Source organism: Notolabrus celidotus, chromosome 4, assembly GCF_009762535.1.
Source record: "Notolabrus celidotus isolate fNotCel1 chromosome 4, fNotCel1.pri, whole genome shotgun sequence".
NCBI classification, from domain to species: domain Eukaryota; kingdom Metazoa; phylum Chordata; class Actinopteri; order Labriformes; family Labridae; genus Notolabrus; species Notolabrus celidotus.
The window spans coordinates 25,306,000-25,325,749 of record NC_048275.1 but is presented as its reverse complement, the minus strand read 5'-3'; the positions used below and the strand labels follow the sequence as shown (position 1 = coordinate 25,325,749).

Below are 19,750 nucleotides of genomic sequence, written 5' to 3'. Positions count from 1 at the left end.
TGGAGTAGCTTCTGCTTATGTGAAGATACCAGGAAGTAGAGAGCACCGATTGACCATCCAGTGCTCTACATATCTCTGTCACACTATAGCTCACCTTTATTTTGTTGATGTGTCATATAGTGTGCTTAAGGCATGTCAAATATTGGCTTTGGCTAGAGGTTATAATCATAAAAGGAATTAATCAGTGACGCTACTCATCGCTTCTCAACTGTCTTTTTGTGTTCTGCATTCTGCAGCCAGAAATGACTATATTTGGTGAAGAGGGTGCTGCTCAAGAGGATTGTTTGACAACTCTAAATTAAAAGCGAACAGTCAACACCTGTGGCTAATTCATTAGTGTGTAAATAAGCTTGTTAGGCTCATGTTTCCAACAGAGTGAGAATTTAAATGTCGTTTTCATTTATCAGACTAAAGAAGAGATCTTTGAACTTAATGACTCACAGCTTGCTTGCCCACATCTCAGTAGGGCGAGCAGGTGAAGGCATGAACCAGATGATGTTAAATGAGCAATCTTTATATCACAATGTCTCATTGTCCCCTCTGCAGGGTTAAGCCAGCAATAACTCCTATGCACTATAGCTGCCACAATGAATCAACATATTCCCAAAAGGCAGCAACAGACAAAGCCCCAAATTATAACTGTGATGGTCAAAGGGGTTGTTTCCATCCATCCATCCATCCATCCATCCATCCATCCATCCATCCATCCATCCATCCATCCATCCATACATCCATCCATACATACATCCATTTTCAATATCACCAACCACAAAATCCCTATAACTGATCAAGTTTGATAGTTCAACCTTTGATTCAGTACACCAGTATGCCAAAATTAGGACGGATCTCAAGAGCCTGGTTTTAGAGAGGTGCAGATTTTTTTTGAAAAAGGATAGTTCACTTAAGCTTTGTTTGTACAGTGTTTCTTAAGCCCCAGCCATTTTATTTAAGTGGCTATTTCAACAAAGAGAGCAGATATTCCCTGTGTGTTTAGATGATAAAGTCAGAGCCTTTAGCCAAATTTTCAGCCAACAAAGTATAGTTATATGTGTGTTTCTAAGTTTTCAAGGCTGCAGTTTTTTTAACCGTGTTTAGGTGGGGTTTTCTTGGCTTTCATACTTATACATACATATTTTTCTGATTCTATAGTATAACAGTAATTCATTTAGTTTAGGAAATACCAAGTGACTGAGGGCTGATGATTGAAGCACAGGGGTCTCTACTGAAAAATGCATTAGGAGCAGCTAGAAAAATGAACATGAAGTATTTAATTTTAGTCTGTGTAAGTGAACTTTTTAGTGTGAACATTTCAAAAGGTCAAAACAATAACAATATGGAAAAACTGCCCCCTTCTGGCTATTAGATGTATTGCTAAGAACCAAAGCTGGAGGGGCTAGACGACCCACAAGACTGACAGACCACACCCTTAAGTTTAGACCAGTTTTGCATTCAAACACACTTGTGTATTTTCTTTATTCGACACTTTTGTAGTTCAAATACAGTCTATATGTGGCAGTAGAAATCATGGCAAGCCAAATGATGAACAGTGTGTGAGTATAAATGTGAGTATTACCATGTGTGAAACTTAATTTAGAATTTAGTCCCACTTTATTAAAGAAAGAATCCCTCCTGTCTTCCTGGCACAGTGGTATAACATCAAATTTCATGGTTAATTATATCTTAGGTAGGACGGAAATGTAACTTGTTAAACAAGCCACTTTCAAAGCAAAATATTTTAAATGAGCCAATTTGAAAGTGCGTTAAAGATGTTGGATGGTGTCCTATATAAAGTCCCAGGGTTTCCTCACAGATTAGGCGGAACACTCAGGTAAATGTGATTTATTTTGGCTGAGAGAAGCTCTGTCTCTGTGGTGAGTCGAAGCTTAACTGATGTGGAATAATGTATGTGTAGTTCTGATGGATGTTTTCAAATCGGCTGAGATCATGAATTAGTATGCATTCTACTTAAGGAGATGTTTTTCCTTCTGCTTAAACATTTCGTCCTCCTTCAGCTCCCTTCTACAAGCGATGGGCTCATACATTAACACACAATGGTCCGTTTGAGAGAACTTTTGAATGTGTTTGAGGTGGGACCCAATTAGAAAAAAAAGTGTCCTCTATAATACCTCTACGCAACAATCTGTTTTCAGCTATATAATCTATAACTATAACATGATTTAGTTTTATTTTATGTCTCTACCTTCATACCTCTATACAGGAATCTGTGCAGCAAACAGTTCACGCTTCAACATCTTCCATTAACACAAACTCCATTCTTGGCTTGGCAACAAACAAAACAGAAAGTCTTCGTCACTGCACCTGGTTTCCATTGACATACATGAACAGAGGTGAGTCAACCAGAAATTCATTTATTACTAAAGTTATCTCTGTGAACTTTTTCACTGTACCCCCAAAACTCCTCCCCTCCATAATATTTCAGTCTGGGATCCGCCTCAATTGTGTTAAAAAAATGAACTTTTGCAGTTGTTTTGGAGAGAACTTATGACAGTGTGCTAACTTAGTTAATGAGCTAGCTAGAGCTCACGTATCTAGTTATAACACACTGTAAACCTGACCAATGCTACTCTGCAAAAAAAAAAGTATTATATATATATATATATATATATATATATATATATATATATATATATATATATATATAATACTTTTTTTTGTGTGGTCTCTCGAACCTGTAGCTATTTCATTTTACAAGTTAAATTAATAGTTAATATTTCCCAGGGCTGAAATTCCCCCGGGTGGCGTTGCCGATTCACATGCAAGCCCGGTGCTTCACGTCACACTAGCACAGGCCGGTTGAAGCAGATTAGCTTATCTTGTGATCTAAAAAACACCCCATGTATTATCTCCTAGGTTTTGTTTTTTCTTCTTTGGTTATGTTTGCTGTTTGTTTAGTCATTCATGTTCAATTTGGAAAAAACGTTCCTTTTATTTGAAACTAAGTTTATGATCAGTGTTTATTTCCTGTAAAGCAATTATGAGGAGCCTTCATACTGTGTGTCACCTTAGTGGCCCTCTTTGGACAAAACGATATTTCCTACAAGGATCTTGAACTTTAGTGAAATGAAAGTAATCACAGGATCAGTTTTTTTCATCCTGAAAGTAATACAATGATTAAACATCTTGGAGATAAATTGGATTTCCTTTACATGATGAGAGAAGCTCAAAATCAATATGCTTGTTTATTGAATTGCAGAGCTCTAGTCAGGCTATGTTCATGCTAATGTAGCATAACCACAGGGGAAATCAGACAGACGACAAAAAGTAAAGTTTAATCTTATTTTATTCCCTTATGTGAAACTTTTTATTCAGTGCTCTGCTGCAATCGAAACAACATCATACTGTCAAAAACAGTTGAGGAGACATTTCTCAGACAGCACTACCAACATGCATCCAACATGACTAATTTCCATTCACATTGACTGTAAAAACAGTCTGCCTTGTCCTCTTGTTGTTTCTTTTTTAAAGGGTAAACATCATCTCTTCTTTTTCTCTCTTGGGCTGTTTATCTTCCCTCTTCAGCATGGTGTCGACCATTTGTCTCTATTTGAGCAGCTAAATTGCAATGTTAAACATAACTCAAGTCTCTGTAATGGAGACGACGACCCAGTTCCTCACAGATTGGCAGTCTACCAGTGACTTCAGCTCATCACATTTTCCTACCGACTGGCTTCCCTGTCCCCTGCCTGTCTCACAGCTAATTTTATTGATGGTGCCGTCTTACACAAGACAGAAGAGTGAGTCAGTTCGATTTTCTGCAGCAATCTTGTGCAATTTTAACACTTTTTCTCCTCTTCCAGGGTAGTCAAAGTAAGCAGTTAGTATATCATAATTAAAGGAAAATTGGCAATAGTCGAATGAAAATTGAAAAAAAATAAAATTAAAATAGCTATCAGATGAACTGAGTGAGCCTGGCTCAATCTATGGAAACAGCAGGGGTTCTTTATTGTAAAGATAAATCATGTATCAAAAAAGGACCATCATTTTATAACTCCAGCTCTCCCGTCTCAATGTAGGTGGCTGCTCTGGATGAGTAATTTCTGCTTTAAGATATGAGGGCACATGGAAAGAAAGTCAGGAGTGGAGGTGAGAGGAAGGTGGATGAAATAGAGAGAGGTGCTGGAAGATGGGAGCTGCCAAAGTGAAGGCACTTAAGGACTATTTTTATCGTCCATCCTACCCGCACTTACAGGTGTCTTTGTCTCCCCTGCTTAGCTTTAGATTTACAGAAATAATAGGCCAATGAAAACCCAGATTTTAGGTTTGCGGGAGCCTAATGCTGCTCTTTCCATACATTTGCTTGTCGCCTACAGCATTGTCCGCAGGCACTTAAAAGAGTTATCTTTATCTTGTTTGATGGCTTACTCAGAAACATAGAATCAGCTATATAAAAACTTCATGTGTTTCACTAACTCCGCAGGCTCTTCTCCCTTTACTGTTTTTATTTATACCCTTGGAAAAGAATGCACAGTAGACCCCCAAAAACCTGCATAATCAGAGGAGGGATGCTGACATAGTATTAAGTCTGATTCAGTTCACTTGGGATGGCGGCTGATGGTAGTGGATGGGCTAACAACCCAGAACTTTCACTCAGAAAGTGTGGGTTCAGGTCCTGAGTGAAATGAAAGTCAACCTGACTGAAACCAAGGTAAACCAACCAAACAGACTCTCTCACATTAATCTCATATGAATGAAGAAAACAGACCTCTAGTGTGTATCTGCCTTGTGTGTAAAGACCCCAAGAGGCTGTAACAAGGTAGAATTTGACAACAGTGGTTGAAAATATTATGCATACATTTTTAAACATGTATAAACTTTGGTAAAAAGACATTTTAAACTCTGTGCCAATATCTGACTTAAAGCTCCTGTGAGGAACTTTTGTATTGTGTTGTGTTTTCATTTTGGTGCCCTCTCTGGACAAAGTAGGATTTTTCTTTTTTTTTTCTCTGCTGATCCGGTCTTGTACACATTCAAGTCATGTTTCCAGATGAAAAATCTCATCCTTTTTTATTTAAAATGTCTGACATCCAATTCACATTAAATCTTTGGCGTCAAATGATTTAGGAAAGCCTGATTTAGCACCGTTAATCCCCTTATCTGACGCCGACCTTGTGGCAGGGGTAACAGATGTAAAATAACAATAGAATAAGTAATCAATCTTGTTCCTGGTGCTTTTGTTTACTTTTTTGGCTCATAATGAGGCACACTGGTATTCATGTCAGTCTGTTTCATTACTATCTAAAAAATACTCACAGGAGCTTTAACATATTATTGAATCTTGAGCGCTTAACTGAAAATTGGCAGCACTGAAATGACTGTATGTGACAGAAATGCTCGAGAAACTTCATAAGTTTAATTATTCAGATGGACACATCATCTGACATTAAATGTGGCATCATACCACTAATAAAAGCAACTATGAGGAACTTTAATTGTGCTGATTTCAGCAACCTCTATAGAGAGGTGATACATCTTATTGCACTACTATTCTTTCCTGCATCATCATTAAAGAAAATTGATTTCCTGTTTCCCTTTCAATGGCTAACTAAGTACTCCCTATGAAACTTAGCAGGGGAAAATGTAACCAATGGCTGTTTCACTCCATATGATGTATATACCTGGCAGTTTTAACATGTATTAATAATAACTCTATAGATATATTCCTTTTAGCTGATGATCTAGTGGTCTCTTTTCAGTCACATACAGGCAGCAATATTGTATAAAACCTGAATATCATGTATAACTCCTCACTGTGTATCCATTAAAGGAATACAATAGGAAACAAACAAAAATACATAAAAATTACAACTCACTAACCAACTCTCAACATCCACATTCCCTTCTACCCATCTAATGGCATACAACAGCTGATTGCCCCAACTTCAGTTTCTGTTACATCTCCTGTTGCTTTTACAGTTGTCAGGCCAACGCCCCTTAAAAAGTGAGAGGAAGATGAATAGTCGCAGAGTAAATCAGATCATTTTCAGAAATAAAACAGTATTAACTTGTTTTTTTGGCATGGTGGCATCATGTGTAGAGGGAAAGCAGTGATACTGCTTCAGTCTGTCTGCATCCTAACACTTGGCTTCTAGTCAATGAATGGCTATGACATTTGGTAAATAGAATCCCAGAGAGGTAACCACAGAATGAATCATAGTGACTTTGATGAACCCCAGACCACTCCAGTTGCACCAACATTAAGTTTAGATTGGACAATTTTCCATGTTTGATTTTAAAAAATGTCAAAAAAAAATAAGAAATTGAGCAACTAAGCTAAAGTATAAGTTATTGATGTGGTTACAAAAAGGGCTGAAATAGCACCATAAATTAATTTTCTTTTTGTGCTGCTCTCGGTGACCCTCTGTGGACAAAGCGCTACAGGTTAGCTCCTTGCCAATTCTGTACAAAACACATTGTATTGTTTTGCTCATGCATATTGTGGTTTGCTTTTTGAAAAAAATGATCCTGCTATCTTTTAGTTGTGAAACATGATTCCGAATCTAGTTTGTGCAAAAATGCAAACAAAGACATTTCTGATCTGAGTGCTAAAAATAGCATCTGATGAGCCCCGGTAGCAGAGCTAACAGGCAGAAAAAATAACTGTAAAGGAATAGGGAATCTTCTTACTGATGGTCTTCTTTGCTTTTGTCAGTCACTTAGAGGCATCAGTATTAATTACTGTCTGATTCGTAAGCAGTTAGAACTCCTTATAGTCTTTTTAAATATATGGAAACAAGCTGTCTTTTGCCCTACCGACCCAAATACTGATTTTTCATCAAACAACCGTTGTGAATGCAAAACATCCAGGAGCTGTGGGAACAAGGGAACAAGGGAACAAGCTTATATGCAGTATTAATTTATTTCATAATGCATAACACAAGCACTCACAGGTGCACCACAGATGGGCTCCTTTGCTGCTTTGGCTCAAAACTACATCACAAGGAAAATTAAATGATGGCTCAATTAGGCTAAAAACTTCAGGCCACATGCTGAGATCATAAATGCAACTTTTCGTAATTTCTTCTATGAGCAAAATGCACAAGCAAAAAAATGCCATCTGTAAAGCCACTGTTTTGTGGTGTCTACCCTGTCTTTGAACTGATTGCCTCTAAGCTCTTCTTTTTGTTTTGCTCTCTTACATCTTTGACTTGCTAAAAGCCACTTTGCACAAATCCACAGAATGCAGAACACTAAGCACATGATTGCTCGAACACATGAAATATGAATGTAATTTTTTGGTTTTATGTGCAAGTACCGCCAGCAGTGAATGACTTTTTATTCATTTATTCAAATAATATTCCCGCTTTTGGAATAATTTGAGTTTTGATGTAAACACTCTTTAAAAGTCGTTGTCTGGTGTGTGTGAGCGTCCTTGATGTGCCCAGCTGGAACAGACACGGTAAGTGGCGTTCTGAGGGGTGTGTCTATGGGACGGTGATGAGGTGGAAGTGTACAACAACAAAAAACTTTGAGGGCAATCATACAATGATTATACAATTAGACTAAACTGTCAAGTCACAGTACGTAATGTGTCACGTTAGTGCTTATCTCACTGTCTTCAATTGTTTGTCTTGCAGGGATATAAAAAAGAAAATATCCTTGTTTACAGGAAAAAAAAAAGTTTTTATTTAAGAACCTAAGAACCTTGGTTTATAGCAGTAAGTATAGCAGTAATATGCTTGCAAGTAACTATTAAATTGATAACATCAGTCTTTCTTTTCTTGCATCTTCCTCTATCCCATTTTCTGACATTATAGCAGCAGATGGCTGTGCATCATGACTTTGGTTCTGCTCAAGCTTTCTACCTGCTAAAAGAAAGTTTTTCCCTTGCCACTGTTACTTGCCTTTATGCTCTCCTCATGGTGGATGAATGTTGATCTTTGAAAAAAGACTGTAATCCTTGTTTCATGATTTATTTTAAAGTGTCATGGGTGAATGTTGGTAATGACTCTGCACTACAAAGATAAAGATTGATGGATTGAATTTGACTTAATCACTGTTAAACATTGTGTTCCTAGCTTTGTCTTGCGCTACTTACTACCTGAGTCTTTAGATGGCTTGAGTTTGAATTGTATAGTTTAATAATGTTGTGGAACAACATGATTTTTGCATGGACCACTTTGCCAGTCTTGTAAATAATAAACTGCACCTTGCAGCCGTGGGCCAAAGGTATGTCATAATGCTTTCATAATTCATTCATCAGGTATGGTTCGTCAAAATGAATAAACATGTAAGCATCTATATTTTATTGCAGTCTTTTGCCTATGCGTGCTGGGCAGTTCAATGTAAAAAAAAATGTTGTATAAGTCAAAAGAATGACTGATAGCCTGGGCCCTGCCATACATATCAGATGCTTGGCGGGTTATTTTCCTCTGGCCCCGTGACTGCTGCAGACAGAGGTTCAACAGCCTTTGACTGCATTTGTTTTGTTTGAAAGGGAGATACATAGCTAATATGTAGCTTACATTTAATACCAAGGAGACAGACTTTATTTTCATTGGGATTTATTATCACTGTTTAAATATTAGTTATGCTTCAAGGGGAAGAAACAGTTTAAGTCAGAGGGCCACCTAGAAATTCTTTCCACCACGTTTCCAATTTAAAAGGGAGAGACAGACTTTCTTTATCTTTGTTATTTTACACTGTCTATTTGTGTTCAAAAGGCTGCATAAGAAACACCAAACAATCCAAGTAATCCTGCGGTTTTATATATTAGTAATGTGGTGAAACGAAACTGTGATACTTACTCAGAATATAATCTTACCATCAAAATCTCTAACTAGTGCATCACTATATGTCATGGGTTTTCCATGTTAGATCAAAAATCAAACTTGTTTTTTATTTCCTCTTTCTTTGAAATGTTTTCCATTTTTGAGCCCCCAAAGATACAGATTTGTATACCATTAAGAATTTGTCCTGGCCATGGACTACAGGTGTCATTTCCAAGCCTCACTCATGGTAAGATTTTGTATTGCTAGATTGTAACACAAGAAATGAAGTCACAAGTGTATTATGCTGAACAATATATGAAATCAGGAAACAAAAGCTTACATCAAGTCTATGAGTGCTGATGCATAAATTCTTAAGCTGAAATGTATGTTCCCAGTTCCCAATTCTGCTAACCTCCAGGAGAAACATTGCAACTTATAATACTACATTTCCATCACTGCTATCAAATTTTGTTGGAGTCAGGAATTCATTGCTGTTGGTCCAGACGATGTCAGATTGGATTAGATGCTGGACATGGAGAAGTGTTCCATGGCTGCAATCACACTGCGGTTTATTAAGCATTTTAATAAAGTTTTCAATTACTATTTCTTCAGCTACAACACCCCCTATAGCATCCCTTCCTTTCTGAGCCTTGCCGTCAGCCAAATGATTGTGTGCTGTGCTGGACAGCCAAGCAAAATGCTGCAGGATATAGGGCTAAGTCCCCATTCTCTTCTTTTCTCTCCCCCTCTCTCTCACTTTATCCACAGTAATCCCCGAGAGCCCCAGATGATAATGGGTAATGGATCCCTAGGCCCATCCCTTCCAGAAAAAAAAAACACACACACACACACACACACCCCTACATTCAGTGGTGATGCTGAGGGTGCAAGTTCCTGTGTCTAACATTCTGCGTTCCTGTACCTTGTATCCGTTGCGATTAGCTGGCTAACGGGATTACCTCATCCTCCATATCTGAGTCCATACGTTCCACTATTTGTTATCCACTCCTATAGTGGTGCAGGTTTTAAACTTAGGTATTGATAGAAGGTAACACCAGAAATACTGAGGTGTTTAAAAGATAGAAAAATAATGAGCTACTTTCTCTGCAGGAAAGTTGATTAAGTTGGTGAGTCAGATATATGACACTCATGGACTGTGGTGTAATCAACACTTTGTGAGACTGTCTATTCTTGTCCTCAGTAATGACTTAAGTGTTCAAGTATTACACGGGCCTGTGCCCCACAGTAAAATTAACATTATATCTATTAATCTCACAGTTAACATTTTTTTATTCTGAAATATAATGGTGTTTCCCAAAACCTAACCAAAGTTCTGGCTTGCATCACTGGATTTGATGACTTTTATGGCAAGTGTATACAGCTGACTCAAATCTGCAGCAGCACTGAGAACACACTGAACTAGTTGCATGATTTCTTTAATGGATGAATCCAGCAGGAGTTAGTCCTATACAATCTCTAGCATTTCAAAGATATGATAAGATACAATTGGACCTTTCAACTGCTCATCGAGGAAATTAAATGTGTCATTTACTTGCTGTTTGCCATACTATTTTGCTGCTTTTGCCACTACCTGACATGTGGCATGGCTGCAAAGCCATATATAGTGCAACCAATCTAGCTCAGTGTTTCTTATAAGCATTCTTATTCATCTTTCAATAGCCTTTGATAACCTTTCATTGATTTTTAGAATATCTGTCTTTACAGAAAGTTGTGTTGTAGTCGAGTCACTAAAGCTAGAGTCAGGGTCAAGTCTGAAGTACTCAGTGTTCCAGTACAGTTACCTTCAACCCACCAGCTTTTTTATCAGAATTTCTACTAACCAAACACCTTGGACCCATTGTTTGAGACATTTCAGTGGCTAACATTACTGATAGTTAACAAAACAATCCAAGTGACTAGCATCTAACTTTTCTGGGTGCATCCAAGACAAATGTGTGTTAATGCTTAAGAATTTCCCCATCTTCTCCAAGAATAGTATTTTACATTTATGGCACAGGTTGTGCTGTTCTTGTTTGCATTTGCTGTAAAATCTGAAAAAGTTGAGCAATTTGTTGCTCCTCTTAGTGCATCCTATCAGGAACTGTTGCTGAACAAGACAGCATGAGAGGATGCTTGAGTATGAACACGTGTGCTACCCCTTGCAGGAAACTGAATTAGTACAAGTCCATTAACCATTTGAATTAAGTCCTACTTTACATCTATTGAGTCCCCATGCAGTCAATACTTAAGACAGTCTGAGCCCTAGACTAGCCGACGACTAGTACTGACAGGAACATAAAAAAAGAGTATCATCAGCATAGCAGTAGAAACATAATTCTTAGACTGCTTATGATTTGTCCAAAAAGTGAAATCTAAAAAAGAAAAGCAAAGAGCTAACAAAAGAGTCTTGATGTAGTAATTTTTTTTACATGAGCATTCTGTTAGATGAGAAGGACTAACCTTCTGTAGCATGGGCAGAAATGGAAAAGTGCATGGGAGCAGGTTTATTATCAGCAACATGTCTATTATTAAGAATTTGATTGCAGTTATCTGAACTGGCCATGACATCTAAGGTTATGTTAGACAATATGCGCTTGATATGTCTCTCTGGATTCCCAATCCAACCAGGTAAAATGGTTAACTTACTGTAGCAACACAGACATGGTCCTGATTGGCTTGTTTCAAAAATAAACAGTAGCTAGTTCAATTTCGTCTGAACTTAACAAAGACAGGATAATGGAGAAGATAAAAAAAGGTTGGTGTTCAATTATGAGAATTAAATAGAGTCATGGGAAGAAGAGTAGACAAGCTTATGTAGCCATTATGTGCTCCCTCTCGTGGCTAATGTGTTGAACCTAAGCATTTACTTCAGGCACCAGAATGCAATTAACTCTTCTACAACATCATTTTAAGTCTTTCACAGCCACTTCTGTGGTAACAAGCTTCAGCAGTTACGAAAACACAGAGAGAAAATATTGTGCTAACTGTTTGTCATGAGGGTGCACCACGGACCTTAATGAAGGCACGTTTTAGCTAACAAAATATAACAAGCTTAAATTTCTCCTCAACAAAGCAACAATGTCACAGAAGTGTTCGATTTTAAACTCAGATTCTCCTCAGCATACCACGTGGTTGAAAAAAAACAACTTATTTTGATGATTTCTAATGTAGCTTATTATACATCAGTCTCCACATTAGCATGTTGCAGCACACTGGAAATTAAATACAGGGTACACCGCTCAAGTCTGCAGGGGCCAAGGCAGGGAGCACGCATGCAAAGTACCATTATCAGTGGTAAGCTGATAAGATGACACTATAAGTAGTATTTACACAATAAAAATATCAAAATGAGGTCAATGAGTGTCAAATTATGGCAAAATATGAAAGAAAAAAAAAAGCGGCAAGTGGAATCATCACTGCCATAGTTAGTCAACCTCATTGATGACAATGTGTGTCACTAGATGCAGCATTAAAATGTCAAAGCAGCTGCAACTGGAACAGTGTTTCTATCCAAGCTTGAACTTCTCCCACAATAAGAGATGTGCAAAGCTTTATCTCTTCTATAAATTTCTCTGGTTGAGGATTTAGGTTCCAGTGGATGATTGGAATACGGATGAAAGGCTGCACTGTGTTGCTGCCTTGACCCAGCCTGGTGGTCAATATCCTGACCAAGACAAATCAAACGCCCCCCGATGTCCAGTTGCCTGGGGCCATTCAACGCATTTCAAAGTGCTTGGATCTCAAACCTTTGCAGAGCCATGAGCAACTCCTTTTAACTGATGCCCAGCAGCAACATCCCACAGAGCTGCAGAATAATTCGACTCATCCACAGTAGGGGCCCACACTCAAATTGCTCTCTATCAGGAATCACATTCTTAGGTTCAAAACCTGTTGAAATACACATTTCCCAGGTATCCCTCTGCCTTTGTTCTCCTCTTCAGAGTCAGCTAGCAGAAGCCTACCTTGTTAACCACACTGAAGAACAAATGACTAACCTCTCACTTCCTTGTGTCACATCACGGCGGGATCAACACACACCCATGACGCCTGGGCTTGCTACTCTCTGAGGCTAAACTTGCATTGCTCAACACATTGCAGCCAATTTCTTTCCTGCAAGTTTCTTTATATATAATTGTAAGACTAAAATAATAGATGCTTACTACTACAATCTTACATGAGGCCACTATATATTTATTGTCTTTTTGATTAATTTGTTGCTGCAAAGAATGTTGTCTCTTGTTTTAAGATTTGCTCTACCTTAGACAAAATTAGGCTTGAGTATGATGGATGGTCAACTAACATACCTATTTCCTTTTACATACTATTGTGGGGAAATTCAAACTTCAATCTGCATCACAAAAATGAACACCAACCAATTAAAACTTGGTGGACACAGGTCTCGTCTCATGTGGTCTTGGGCCTCAAGGCAGTTATCCTTGAGTCATCTAATCGGTAATATATATATATATATATATTAAAGATTGTGAATTAAGTAACTGATGTGCAATGCATTTTAGTTCACACTACAAGTGGGATTTTATCTCCAAATCTACTCTTAACCAGTGTTTAGGCTTTAATTATTTTGAGTGTCTGTCAGTACAAATCAAAAAATAGTTTAGTATTAGGAGAATATTTGTTCGTAAGTAAAATATAACTGGAGGCCATTACCTAAAGTAGCTTAGCATCAAACACAATAAGTATTCAAACATTAAAAAACACCATCTAGTACCTACAAGCTTAAGGATGTCACAAGTGTGTAATTTTTTTTAAAGAAACAAAGTTTGGTTTTGGGAGGAGTTGAACAGAGGAACAACTTTTACATAAGTTTGATCTGCTTAAAGTCACTGCTTAAGAAGAACATTCATGGTGGTGAAGGTGGCAATACTGTTTGAGTTGCGGTGGTCAACAATAGAGATATGGTAGGCTATGTTAGTTATCAGTGGGGCAAAAGCACTGGGATGAGGGTGCAGTGGTGGTTGGGTCGAGGGTGGAAGCTCTTTCTTTTTCATCAGGGCACAAGTATCATGTCTTTATTTAAGATTATTGAATTAGTCATTACAGTCACAACACTGATGTTTCTTTATAATTGCTATGTGGGTCGTAGAGTTAATAACAATTTTTGGGTCACAGTTCATTTACAAATTCGAATGCTTACTCGTCACGAAAGATAACTGACAATACTGTTCTTAGAAGCTAGCCAGAGATTCTAGATAACAAGCCATGTACTGCTTAAGATGGGACCACAAGTACCATAGCCTTTAGCCACTTAGGATAGTCCTACATTTAAAGGGGACATATCACGCTTTTTTCATCAATATATATTGGTCTAAGAGGTCCCCAAAACATGTCTTTAAAGTTTATGCTCAAAAAAACACTTTGAAATCAGATTTTGGCATGCCTGAAAAGTCCTCTTCTTCATTCCTCATCAGAACACTCTGTTTTCCCTCTGACCACGCCCCCTCCGGAAGTGGATGTGCCTCGGCTCTCCAGCACGTTGATCTAATGTTTACATGTTGGCTGAATATACACGGCTGCTCAGAGATCGCGTTACTTCAACCCTCTGAATCTGATCCTGACGCCTGTAGCAGGACCTTTCTAAATGATTGGTCATAGATTTAGTGTTTCTTGTTGTTTTATTTATCAGAATGTAGACGTGTGTCTTGGTACACAGCTACGAAAATGTAGCTATGTGGCTATGCTAACTAGTGCTAGCACTTATCCATGATAAATAAAAATCATCCACTAGATCTTCAAATCTGCAGGTGTGGGGAGTAAAACCAACCTTTGTGTTTATTAAGACAGCCTACAACTAGAATGCCTCCCTCCTAAGCTCCTTGTTAGCACACATTTGTGCAGGTAATGAAAAACGGGGGAGGGATTCAGTATTATTTTATACAGTCTATGGGCTGAACAAGCTCCGAGCTCTGACTCCGTGACAGACCGGATATTGTTGTTACGTAACAAAAACACGGAAGTCTGAAACGGCTCGTTTCACACACATTTACAGAAAGGTGTAGAAATCAAAACAGGGGCAGAATGGATTTTTTTCATTCTCGGGGGGTTTGTAGACATGTCAGGGAAACATATTTCAGGTAAAGAACCATTAAAAAGTAAATTTTGCATGATATGTCACCTTTAAAAAACATTGTGCTCATTTTTTTTTTTTTTTTCACTGCTTCACCTTCATGCAAGAGATATCAGTGTTGATAAAAAAAATGCAGAGGGAATCGCTGACCCTGCATTTAGTTTTAATTAAGGAATCTACTGTACACTCATTGCAATTAGTATTTCAGTTTATAATCCCAATACCGGTCTTGTGTAGTTCAAACTATGTTTTCTGCAATAATCCTAAAGTTGTTAACTTCATAGGTGTAAAAAGCTGTAATGGAGCCACATTTACTTGAGCTGCATGTGTTTAGGATTGAGTACTGTGGCTAAATACCTCTTCAGAATACTAAATCTGTGCTGAGAAGATCTAAGACAGAAGTGATGGAAACAGTTGTGTCGTCCTTCGAGACAGAGAAATAACAGAGCCTAAAGGTGTCATTCATAACTGCCCTGTACCTCCCACATGCCTGTGTAGGAGAGGACAGCTCAGGTATCTATGGATCATACGATGACAAATTCACCAGCATCCCACGCTGCTGTTGCAGTATTGACAGTGTTGGCAGCATGTAAGGTCTGAGATTGATGAGTTCAAGCTTAACTGATCCATAGCACTGACATAAAGCACCAGCAGAGAGGAGTTTTTTTCCCCTCTACCCTCCAGCTCTCTTCGCATGAAATATCAGCAGGCTGTCTTATCTGTTCTGGGACAAATCATGCTGAGAGAATCTGTGCTTCATAGATAATAAGCATACAATTTCCCTGACAGCAATTAGTGCTTCCCTCATGTCCTGGTCTAGAGTTAATCCCATCATTATTCTGTAGTTTCTGGTATCAACAAATGTCTATCTGATCCAAAAATCACGTTTTGATGTAGATATCTCAATTTGACAGGTGCTCTGCTTGATGTGACGTTTGATATTTGTGTAAAACACCACAATTTACCTAGACAGTTGCAGCAGAGGAACAAGCACTGATGCTTTGCATGATAATGAAACACAAAGCAACTACAACACCAAAAAAATGTCTTCAAATTGGTAGAAACTAGCACAGCAGGACCAGCTGAACATGAGTTTAATAGTCTATCCCTGTGATTTCTTTCCAGAGAGAACAATTGAGTAATTTGATTGGATACCTAAGTAATCATTTCTATAATGTAGTCTGCTGAGCTTTTACAAATGCAGCAGTTTGATGCCATCAACGCAATCAGTGTTTAAATTGTATGCGACCAACCACTTCAGGTCTGGCAGAGTGGAGGACCTGTGCTCTGGTTTATTTCCATATTATCTGAGGTGTAATAAATTATTGAATTAAGTTGGCCTCTTAGGGCACTGTGAGGAACCCCAGATTTAAATTTTGTATAGTGTCATAAATATCTGGGCCCGGCTTTGATTCTGCTTCCATTATCAAGGAGGTCTGAGGTACTCTGTATTCTTCGGCCCACCTGGCTCTGACCTCTGTAAGACTAAAATCAAAACGAAAAGTAACAATACTGACTGACCGCCTTCAGCTTTAACATGTGGTTTAAGGTTTAGGTATTGTATGGAATGTTAAAAGGTACAGATTTGAATGGAATTATGGAGTAGTGTTTTTTTAAAGATGGCAATTTCAGATTTGTGGATATAACATAATCTATCTTGCTTTAAACTTTTATTTAAGGAGTGCTGTGATTTTTCTATTTGGTCCATGGGAAGCACTTTGGGTTGTATTCCTGAAAGGGGTATTACAAATAATGCTGCTTTGGATTGGATTGTACATCACTGCAAGAATTATTACAAAGTGTAGGCCTTTAAGGTAGGAACAGGATCCTCCAAAGTAAATACAAGGTGAGGGAAATGAAAAAATGTCAATTTATTTACTAGTTTGTAATTCTAGTCATGTCTGATGGCTTTAAAATGCCTTCTCTTGTGAACAAAAAATGCAGAGAGAGGTTTTTATTGTGTTATAGTATTTCAGCCAGAGAATGGCACTCAAAGAAGTGTTTTGTTGTGCAGAGCATGCTGGGTACACGGTGAGGCAGACCAGCCTAGTGGCGCCACTTTCTAACAGCTTTTCTACCTCATTAAGTTATAATCTGGCATTTTAAGAAAACAATGGTATAGTATAAAGTTAATAAACCTTTGTGGAGCAAGGTTTGATTGAACAGACTCTTTAGCTTAAGACAAGTGACCAGGAAAAGTGGCTGACGCAAGTCTCTGACAATTGTGAGGTATGGACCCTTGAACAATTACCCAAGTTATTTTTGGCTGAGCTCAACGACCACACTGGTAGCTGGCAGGATTGCAAAATCCTCATGGCAAAAGCAAATTACTCCAAAAAATGCTCCACTAACTCTCAACAACTACACATCGTCGACGTCGTTGAAAGCAATGGAAGTTGACAAAAATAGGAAGACATGTTAAACCTTTGCCCTCTTAGGGACCTGCAAAAATAGAATGCATTCATCTTGGACTCATGTTGGAATAATCTGTTAAGGCTCTTTCTAAAAACATTTTTGTTCTAATTTCTTCCTATTCTTCTGACGTGAAACATGCAAATTACAGCTTAGCATTTGATTGATGGCTGCTGGAGCTGATGAATTTCTAAATTGATGGAGAGCACATGTAGAGGAAAAGCTGTAAACAAAGCGTCGAACAGTAAGACAATATGCAGTATCAGCTTTATTACATTGTACACCCTTAATGCAGTTTTTCTCTGTATTATGACAATTTGATCATAATTTAATTTTGTATTTTTTGCTTTATTGGATAGGAAAGCTGAGGAGGAACAGGGCATGTGGGGAGTAGAGAGTGAGGAAAGCAATGCAGCAAATGGTCAAGGCCGGGAGTTGAACCTGCAGCAGCTGCTACAAGGACTACAACCTCTGTATATGGGGCTTGTGCTTAAACCGCTAGGCCAACTGCGGCCTTGATCATTTGTATTTTAAATATCTTGTTACCTTTCAAATCTATTACCTTGTCAAAGAAAAAAACATTCTTTTATATTTATAGATTGACATTTAGTTCTTCATTTGCTGTCTCAAAGTAACTTAAAATTTTAATTTTTGGTATTAAAATAAAAAGATAGGCGACATAATATGTACTAAAAAAAAGGCAATGTACTTTTGATAATTAGATAGGATGTTAAACCCTCCTGTTATGTTCGTTTCTTAGGGACAGCAATAATGTTCGTGGGTCGACTTGACCCGGGGCATGTTTAATTATCCAGAAGTGTCAGAACTAAAAAAAATCCCAATAAACATTTTTTAATCTCATTATTAACTCCATTACTAACCATTTAAATCAATATTTAGTGCAATGGTTTTCTTTAATCCTCAAAGATCATGGTTCAATGAGGATAACTCACTCGTTTTTTATGAAAATTCATGTCAAAGCTTTTTTTAATGTACATTTGAAAGACCTAAATATAAGTACAATAGTTTAACATGACATAGATTTGTGATTTATTTATTTATTTATTTTTATGAAGTGATTTTGATAAATTAACAGTAGACACCTCTTCTGTCACATGCTGCCAAGATTTTGATGTTGTATTTATCTGGCTTGGAAGTTGCCTAAAATGGAAGGAACCTCTTAATGCCTCTAGCCTTTCATCCACTGTGACATTAGGGCCTGGGTTATAGAGTAGTTGCTCTACCTACTTGTCCCTCACTGTTCTAATGGCTGACAGCTTGTCTCTATTCGATCTCAGCTCCTGCAGTCAAATGCCGAAGTGTCCTTGGGCAAGACACTGAACCCCAAACTGCTCCCTCAGTTGTTCAGCGGTGTATGAATGTCTAGAATAAGATTAGCTAATACTGATGGTCCCTTACTATAACAGCCTTACTATTGGCAGCATGGCCGCCATGCTGACCAATCAAAACAGAGTTCTGCTGTGAGCAGATCTGGGGCTGAGCACTGTGAGAGCTAAGCAGGGAAAGGAAAAAAACTGGGAGCCGGCTCTCTCTCGATGCGAGACGGCTCTTCTGATTCACTATAAAGCACCGGCTCTCAGAGCCGCAGCTTTTGATCATGACACATCACCACCCTGCTGAGAGTCCCCTCAATGTGGGTGGAGTTTGCCCACGGGAACAGAGAAGGTTCCCGCCAAAAGTCATGCCAACAACTGCATTCGCGCACTTTACAGATGAGGTCAAGAGATAGGAAGAGGGTGTGCGTATGTGTGCATATGTGGGTGTGTGTGTGTGTGTGTGTGTGTGTGTGTGTATTTGTTGTGATTTGGCGCTATACAAATAAAGATTGATTGATTGATTGATGTGATTGGGGTGAAATATGTCACACAGTTGCAAAGAAACAATTAGTATTTGACACTTCTGGCTCCTTTTGGCCTCCACTTTGACTGCCGGGTCAAATTGACCCACAAACAGTATCTATGCAATATAAACATGCAGGGGGGGTTGCAAATATGTGAAAGGAACCATTTTTATTTTATATGTTGATTATGCTAATTAAGGCAAGTAGAAGCAGTTTCATACTGAAAAACACTTTTAACATTTTTGTTATGATTTTTGAATTTTGAAAAGGGTCAATCTGACATAACATAACAGGAGGGTTAAAATAGGAAAGAAAAGCTTAATATATATGACAGTAGTGAGTATTCTGTGAGTGTGCATAGCAGCTGCTGGTCATTAAGTACAGCTTGTACTGGTCAGCATGTGTCAGTAGTCTGATTGTGCAGAGTGCATACTAACAGTTTTACCCTTACACAGCACACCACTTTGCTGTCTCTTGGGCTATATCATCTTAGTCATCAAGCCCACTTTGCACCATACTTTGACTAACATATGCTGGAATCTAACTCCTATTTTTAATTCACAGTTTAAATGAGGCAGGAGTTCTGCACTTTTAAAAAGATGCAGCGTGTCACTGCAGTCAGAGGAGTGGTGCTCAGTGGATCAGCTGGTAAAGGCACATTTA

General features: G+C 38.2%; 1 protein-coding gene across 1 annotated transcript in view; it reads left to right on the top strand.

Moving 5' to 3' along the window:
• The window catches only part of ccdc172 (coiled-coil domain containing 172), a 58,465-nt gene extending 50,652 nt beyond the window's left edge, over positions 1 to 7,813 (top strand). Inside the window, exons 8-9 of the mRNA XM_034681758.1 lie at positions 2,219 to 2,348; positions 7,776 to 7,813. Coding sequence (XP_034537649.1) covers positions 2,219 to 2,348; positions 7,776 to 7,798 — 153 coding nt within the window. The 3' untranslated portion in view covers positions 7,799 to 7,813. The remainder of the gene's footprint in view (positions 1 to 2,218; positions 2,349 to 7,775) is intronic.
• The last annotated feature ends 11,937 nt before the right edge of the window (positions 7,814 to 19,750 follow it).